The 7,884-nt window shown below is 44.6% G+C and overlaps 2 protein-coding genes across 2 annotated transcripts; both read right to left on the bottom strand.

Annotated features, from left to right (window-relative positions):
- Window positions 1–536: 536 nt before the first annotated feature.
- On the bottom strand, window positions 537–1,363 carry LOC115679268 (uncharacterized). Its single transcript, XM_030602877.1, has 2 exons — window positions 1,311–1,363; window positions 537–1,206 (listed from the first exon to the last, which is right to left on the bottom strand). Exons 1-2 carry the CDS (start codon window positions 1,361–1,363, stop codon window positions 537–539), a joined length of 723 nt encoding a protein of 240 aa, XP_030458737.1.
- Window positions 1,364–5,894: 4,531 nt separating this feature from the next.
- On the bottom strand, window positions 5,895–7,009 carry LOC115679091 (uncharacterized). Its single transcript, XM_030602641.2, has one exon. It carries the CDS (start codon window positions 6,763–6,765, stop codon window positions 6,076–6,078), a length of 690 nt encoding a protein of 229 aa, XP_030458501.1. The 5' UTR covers window positions 6,766–7,009; the 3' UTR covers window positions 5,895–6,075.
- Window positions 7,010–7,884: the final 875 nt, after the last annotated feature.

Genomic DNA, 7,884 nt, shown 5'->3' with positions numbered 1-7,884 from the left:
ACGACGAGAGTAGCTAAGGAGCAAGTATTGTCCACGTAGCTAGACTAGATCTATTAGACTAAATGAATCTTATCTCGAGAATTTATGAGACCAACACCGAGTCCCATTAAAAAGTACAGATTCTTATACAATTCTAGTACGGTGATTGGTTATGTATACCACATGACTCGTATATTAAGCCGTGGTAGCATGTTTGCAATTCGCCACACCAAGATTCTGGCGTATCATGTTTGCAAATTTGCCCTTGAGATCACCGAAAGGACTTGATTGTACAACTTCAAGCGATTAGGACTTGCTTACACATTGAAGCAAATGTTTAGGTCCATTAGTGCAATTTTTCCAGAAAAAATTTCCTCCTCCAAAGTCCGGACCAAGAGACATAGGTGAGATCGATGGATAGTAATAGATACTTCTATAACGTAGTCACAAAAATTCCCCGTCATATATACTTACGTTAGGACGATATGCCAATTGCTACTTCCTTTTAACAATCTAACACAAAGAAGGAACGAGCTGACCAACCAAGCTACGATGAGTCAATGAACTGCCACCACTAACCATAATGGGCCTCTAGAGAAGGAAATCAGAGAGACCCTAAAATGGTAATCGACCGAGCAAATCCTCCCTCCGTCAGGGAGCTTCCCCGTGTCTTTGGCAGGCAAAAACTCAACGCTCAAATCCTTACAAGAGGCCTCCACCAACCTCTGCCTGCTCAGCCACGTCCCAGCTCTGAACTCCACCCTCACATTCACCTTCACCTCGAAGCTCACCACCCCTTTGCTCCAATCCCCTTCCATGTCCCTAAGCACCTTCCTTTTCTTCTTGTCGTTCAGCTTCTCCTTGTCCAACTCGTACCTGATCCGCGAACTCCGGTGGCCTGGTATCTCTACGGGGTCCGTCGGCTTCATGACCCTCCTGTGGAGCGGGATCCCTCTGTAGGAAACGAGCAGGCTAAAATGGTCGATGAAGAACGCTATCTTCTTGTTCGGGTTCGTGATGACGAGCTCGAGGTCGTGTCTCGGGGCGAACCGGGGGCTCGAGATGTTGAAGCTGGACACGGCGAGAGAGTTGACCCAGAAAACGGGAGGGTGGGGATGGAACATGAGCCAGGCGATGAAGCACACGGCGCTGGCCAAGACGAAGAGTAGGATTAATGAGGCGATCAGGCGGCGAACTACTTGGTTTTCGGCCTTGGCCAGTCCTAAGCTTAAAGACAGAAAGCATTTGCATCATACGCGGTCACGGGTGACGCACGGATGATCGAATAGAGCATTTGGGGTCATATAGTCATATATAAGTTTCCATCGAACTTCTCCTTTGTCCCACCACTCCCGGCCCCTCGTTCCGCAAGTAGGAGCGCCATCGATCGTCGTCGCGACAACGCGCTCATCCAAAATCCCCGCTATGGTGATTGATTGCGAAGTATGAGCAGATAAGCGCGTGCCCAAAATCAAAGTCTAAACATCCATACGAAGATAAAACAACTCGCTAAAACGCTCGCAGTCGCATTCTGTCTCGCGCTTTCGCTGCATGCAAACACGCTTCTTCTCAATCGAACGGGAAAAGAAAAGTGTAAAGAAAAAGAGATAGCGACGAGCAAATTAAGAGCAACAGAAACTGTTCGGACAACAGAATCGATCGAAACATTCACTTGCGAATTCAGGATACGGATCGTTGAAGTGTCGGGTTAATACCAAGATTGGATCGAACAAAGAGTCAGTTAACACCAAAGTCAAAGTGACCAACTTACGATTTCAAAATCACAGGTCAAGAATCACTAAACTGATCAACATGTACTGAAAGCAGAGAGACAATCAAAGACTAACGCTGATCAGTGAATACCGAGATTGGATCGAACTCACATGTGATGTTTTTTGATTCAGAAATAATGAATTGATGTTCATGATAACGCCACATCAGCAAAAAAAAAACCCGTCCGTGATTCATGCTAGAATGCTCACGCATTGACCAGTAACGAGCAAATCAACATTGAAGACATTTAGACAAAACATCAAACAGGTCATGAACGACCCGGGCAAAGAGTTCATGTGCGAGATTAGAGCAACAATTCGTTTCAAATCCTCGCGATCGGCAATAACACGAGCTCAAATCATCAGAACAGCTCAAATTGCGATCGATTCGCTACACAAACATTGTTCTGGACTCCCCATATCTTTTTCGGTCCAGGAACAGAGTAGAACAGGGACCATAAACTCGACTTCGCCGTCGACAATTGGCGTCCGATTGCGCTGAGCGGCGGCCAAGGAGATTTACTGACGACGGAGGCCTCTAGACGAGAGGGATTTTGTGCTCTCTCGGTGTGTGTCCTCTCGAGTTCTCTCCGGAATGTTCTCCGGGGATCGGCGATGGAAGATCAACGACGATGAACGTGGATAACCGGAAAATGACGGATTCCAAGGACTCCAGAAAAGCTTCTTGAATTCGGGGACTCGAGATTAGTCTTTAAAGGGCCGGGCCTTCCCTCCGAAATGGGCTTATCATGTCATTTGTTATGGGCTCCTTCTTCCTTTCTGGGTTCAGCTTATTTCTCTTTGAATGGGCCTAATGGGCCGTAATAGTGAGGGCGGGCGTGGGCTGAAGGTGAATCGGACTAAGCCGATTTAGAATCTCCTTTCGTCATCATTTACATTTCATTCCTTCATTTTTTTTTCCTTCTTTTCTTATTATTCGTTTTGATGTGTCAGACTAAAATTTTTTTTTTCTTTCGAAGCTAAAAAAATACCTGAATTTTTTCGACAAATAATAAGATGCAAATGAAGGAAATTTCGACTAATGCCACACGTAAAGATACCCACTTCAGACCTTGATATCGTGTGTAGTGCTCATGACCAACCTCTCTTACTCTCTCTCCCTCTTGGATTTTGTTTGGGAATTAGTTGCACTGAATATAAAAGGATTAGGGCTTGACTGCACATTGAGGCAAATGTTTAAGACCATTAGTGCAATTTTTCCAAAATTTTTCCTCCTCCAAAGTCCAGACCGAGAGCTCAAATGAATGTGCTTAAAAACGGAGAGGACATGTGATGCACCTAGGGGACCGGCGGACCCGTTATGCGACTGGACGAACCGGTGGGCTTGAAGTCAATGATGTCGGATTGAGCTCAAATTTGGTCGGCTGAAGCGAAACGGCGTGCTGATCAATACTCGTAGCCTTTGGCTACGATTAACGATGGATTTTCGCGATTCGGGGTCGTTTAGATGGATTTTTCTATTTTTTTAGTATTTTTTATGGGTTAATTTAGTAAATGGCAGTTTCGTAACTTTACGTTTTGATGTTTACTAATCCTAGTAGGGTTAGGTTTGAGGATATATAAACTTGTTTTAGGATTTCGTTTTATCAGACTTTGGATATTTTGATTGTTAATCAATTGAGAGAACAGTTTGTTCCTCGTTATCTTTCAATTCTTCTGTTTAGCCTAATTTCTATAGCGCTTCGGCATCAATTGGTATCAGAGCACAGGTTGCTTGAATCAATGGCTGAACAGAATCGCGGTCGTGGACGGCGGGCTCGTGGTGGCCGAGGGCGTGGAGGCGTTCCTGAAGTGGACGACCAACCGCATCTAAGAGATCTGCGAGACGTAGAAATTGAAGAGCAGAGAAGACGAATCCAGGATTTGGAGCGACAACTTACGGAGGCGAGGTTGGGCGTTCAATCCGAAGAAGAAACAGAATCTGAGGATCCATCCGATGATAAAGAGGAGGACGTAAACCCTTTTGGGGTTATGAACCAGGGGCGGAATCGAGGAGTACGACCTGGAAATCAGCGCTCTTCTCAAAATTTCGGAATGAAGATCGAGATTCCCGAATTTAATGGTAAGGCTCATCCTGATGAGTTTATTGATTGGTTGCATACGGTAGAACAGATTTTTGATCTTAAAGACCTAACTAAGGGGCAAAAAGTGAAGTTAGTGGCTATTAGGCTGCGAAAACATGCTTCGATTTGGTGGGAACACGTGAAAAAGCAACGCGCTAGAGAGGGGAAGCCGAAGGTGGATCGCTGGGATAAGATGAAAAAGTTATTGCAGAAATTTTTTTTGCCTACCCATTATAGGCAAGAGGCGTTTATTGAATATCATAACGTCAAGCAAGGTGATAAAACAGTTGAGGAATTTACAGAAGAATTTGATCGCTTGCGGATGTGTTGTGATGTGGCGGAAGAAGACGAGCAGACGATTGCACGATATCTGGCAGGGCTGCGATATGAGATCTCTGATGTTGTCCAATTACAGCAGTATTGGACATATGAGGATGTGTGCAGACTAGCCCTAAAGGTGGAGGAGCAGTTTAAAAGAAAAAACAGTAATTCTAAGTGGTCAGGCAGCAGTTCCAAGTGGTCAGATAAAGAATCCCAAGGAAAAGCGAGAACATCTGCAGTAAATTCGACACCGGTCACAGTTAAGGATGTGAGTTCTAAACCTGCATCCAACGAGGGCGGAGTAGTCTTTGGAACTAGCGGGAGAGGCTGCGGCCAAGCGGTGTTTCAAGTGTCGGGGATTCGGGCATTTCTTTGCGATTGTCCGAACAACAGTTGTGACGCTTGTAGATAATCCAGTCTTTGATGAAGGTCCAGTTTATGATGAATCTGAAGGCGAAGAAGAGGACGCGGATGCGGAACAGGAAAGAATTATCTATGCTGATTCTGGTGAGTCCCTAATCGTTAGAAGAATATTAAATGTTGCTGTAGCGGATGATGATTCGTGGCTTAGACATAATATTTTTCATACTAAGTGCACTAGTAGAGGAAAAGTATGCAACATGATAATAGATGGTGGGAGTTGCGAGAATGTGGTGTCCACGACTATGGTGGAAAAGTTGGGGTTGAAAACAGAATATCATCATCAACCATGCAAGCTGTCGTGGCTTAGAAAAGGGAACGAGGTGAAGGTGGGCAAAAGGTGTCTTGTGCAATTTTCAATTGGAAAAAATTACATCGATGAGGTGTGGTGTGATGTAGTCCCAATAGATGCTTGCCATATTTTATTGGGAAGGCCGTGGCAGTTTGACAGAAAGACACAGCATGATGGTTTCAGAAATACCTACGCATTCAAGAAGGATGGCCGAACCATTACCGTAGGTCCTTCGGATTTGAGAAAGGAAGTGAAGAATAATCTACTGTCCATATCAAAATTTCAAGAAGAGGCAGTGAACGCGCCTGGGCTTTTTGCCATCGTAGTGATGGAGCGGAATTCTGACAGTCCCGAAATTCCTACCCAAATTCTGCCCTTGCTTGAGGAGTTTGCTGATGTTGTACCGGAAGAGTTGCCACCTGGGTTGCCGGGTGAGCACAATGTTTCTGGAACTTTTAATGTAGCAGATTTGTCACCTTACTACACTGAAGAGGAAGAAGACCCTGAAGAGATTGACGACAATGAAGACGAAGCAGATTCGAGGGCGAATCTTTCTCTAGCAGGGGAGGATGATGCACCTAGGGGACTGGCGGACCCGTTATGCGACTGGACGAACCGGCAGGCTTGAAGTCAATGATGTCGGATTGAGTTCAAATTTGGTCGGCTGAAGCAAAACGGCATGCTGATCAATACACGTAGCCTTTGGCTACGACTAACGATGGATTTTCGCGATTCGGGGTCGTTTAGATGGGTTTTTCTATTTTTTTAGTATTTTTTATGGGTTAATTTAGTAAAGGGCAGTTTCGTAACTTTACGTTTTGATGTTTACTAATCTTAGTAGGGTTAGGTTTGAGGATATATAAACTTGTTTTAGGGTTTCGTTTTATCAGACTTTGGATATTTTGATTGTTAATCAATTGAGAGAACAGTTTGTTCCTCGTTATTTTTCGATTCTTCTGTTTAGCCTAATTTCTATAGCGCTTCGGCATCAACATGGGTGAGATCGATAGTAATAGACACTTACAATGAAGTCACAAATTACTATCTTATGTATTTTCGTTTGTTTACAAAGACGTAAAACGAATTGCTCCTTCCTATTAACGATCTGACACAAAGAAGAAACAAGCTGACCAAGCTATATTAAGGCAATGAACTACCACTTGCCATGATGGGCCTTTAGAGAAGAAATCAGAGGGACACTTAAATGTTAATCAACAGAGCAGATTCTCCCTCCATCATGGAGCTTCCCTGTCTCTTTGGCAGGCAAAAGCTCAATGCTCAAATCCTTACAGGAGGCCTCCACCAACCTCTGCCTGCTCAGCCACCTCCCAGCTCTGAACTCCACCCTCATATCCACCTTCACCTGAAAGCTCACCACCCTTCTGCTCCAATCCCCTTTGATGTCCCTAAGCACCTTGCTCTTCTTCTGGTCGTTCAGCTTCTCAGAGTCCAACTTGAACTCGACCTCTGAACTCCGGTTGCCTAGTATCTGTACGTAGTCCGATGAATCCCGGACCCTCCTAAGGAGTGGGATGCCTCTGTAGGAAATGAGCAAGCCAAAGTGGTCGATGAAGAAGACTATCTTCTTGTTCGAGTTCGTTATGACGAGTTCAAGATCATATCTGGGGGTGAACTGAGGGCTTGAGATGTTGAAGCCGGACACGGCAAGAGAGTTGACTCTGATTACAGGAGGGTGGGGATGGATCATAAGCCAGGCGATGAAGCACGCGGCGCTGGCTAAGACGAATAGAAGGATTAGTGAGGTGATCAGACAGCGAACTACTTGATTGGCCCTAGAGTTGGTAGGACGACGTCGGGAATGGCGTATAGAACGCGATAGGGACAGTCTGGGGTTATATTGGATTGAAGTTGCAGGGTGTTCCATGATTGAGGACATGCAATTTTTGGATGAATTCCAAACTCAGGAGGGGTCCTATATAGAGTCTTCACAGAGAGAGACAGAGACGAAGAGACAGAGAGAGGTAAGAGAGAAATTTCCATGTCGTGGACTATCTAGCAGGGGAAACGCGTTTTGCGTTTGGAGATATTGGGGCTCATGAGTTTCGAGTTGTGCTCTGATGGAAAAGAGTGAAGCATCCTGACAACTTCCAAGAAAGTCCCGACCAAGTTCATGTTTCTTTTGGGGATATGATCTACGGACTCTCTTTTCTCTTTAATCCTTTTCACCAGGCAGCACGCGTGTTCGATGCTTAGAAAACAAACTGCAATTTTGATTTTCGGTTTTGGTCAGTTCTAGTCTTGCTAAAGACAGAAAGCATTGCATCATACGCGGTCACAGACGACGCCCGGATGATCAAATAGAGGATGGTCGGTCATATGTAAGTTTCCATCGGACTTCTCCTTTGTCCCCCTTCCCAGGCCCTCGATCAACAAAAAGAACCACCATCGATCGTCATGACAAGAAAGGTCCAAATTGGAACTGAGGCGTAATAGGCTCATAACTACCAACCTGTCTCTCTCTCTCTCTGCACAAGTGTTTCGCATGACAAACAAAATATGTAAAATTAACTTGAATCCAATGCACCATCACATTTGCCTAATTTTAGTGCATCTCGTAGAATCGAATGACTACCGTACCTTACCAGTGGACTAATTCTTGCTATAGTATGGCCAACTTTTAGAAGTTCTGTCCAATGAAAACAATAAGACATACACCTTTAGAGACCACAGATACTTTTGATAAATTCCTACCTCCCTATCTATCTCTGAGAGGAAATCGGTAAACGCAACCCACATGCATATCCGCGATATCGTAATTTATAAACAGATCGTAGATTTTAACTCAATTATGGGCCAATCATGAGCTTTCTGAGGAGGGCTGGCATACAAAATGAAACGAACAAGGAGGATATACTAGTTTACTTGACGATCTAGAGTCGAGTTCGCATCATCTCCTGCCCTAGCTCTCAAAGTGATAGAGCCAAAAAAAAAAGCTAGAAAGAGCACAATGGGAATGAAACAGATTCTTGGCCAAAATGAAATCATTCTCACCTTA

The sequence above is a fragment of the Syzygium oleosum genome, unplaced genomic scaffold (assembly GCF_021117445.2).
Source record: "Syzygium oleosum isolate NSW1041296 unplaced genomic scaffold, Sole_v2.1 Sole_v2.03, whole genome shotgun sequence".
In the NCBI taxonomy this organism is placed as follows: domain Eukaryota; kingdom Viridiplantae; phylum Streptophyta; class Magnoliopsida; order Myrtales; family Myrtaceae; genus Syzygium; species Syzygium oleosum.
Note: the sequence above shows the minus strand (reverse complement) of the source record. Positions and strands in the feature narration are given on the sequence as shown.

Excerpts from the sequence above, each read along its gene's own strand:
- LOC115679091 (XM_030602641.2), bottom strand. The coding sequence starts at position 6,765 with ATGTCCTCAATCATGGAACACCCTGCAACTTCAATCCAATATAACCCC.
- LOC115679268 (XM_030602877.1), bottom strand. The coding sequence starts at position 1,363 with ATGGCGCTCCTACTTGCGGAACGAGGGGCCGGGAGTGGTGGGACAAAG. Across the intron at positions 1,207-1,310 it reads AGTGGTGGGACAAAGGAGAA|CTTAGGACTGGCCAAGGCCG; the intron begins GTTCGATGGAAA and ends TCTGTCTTTAAG.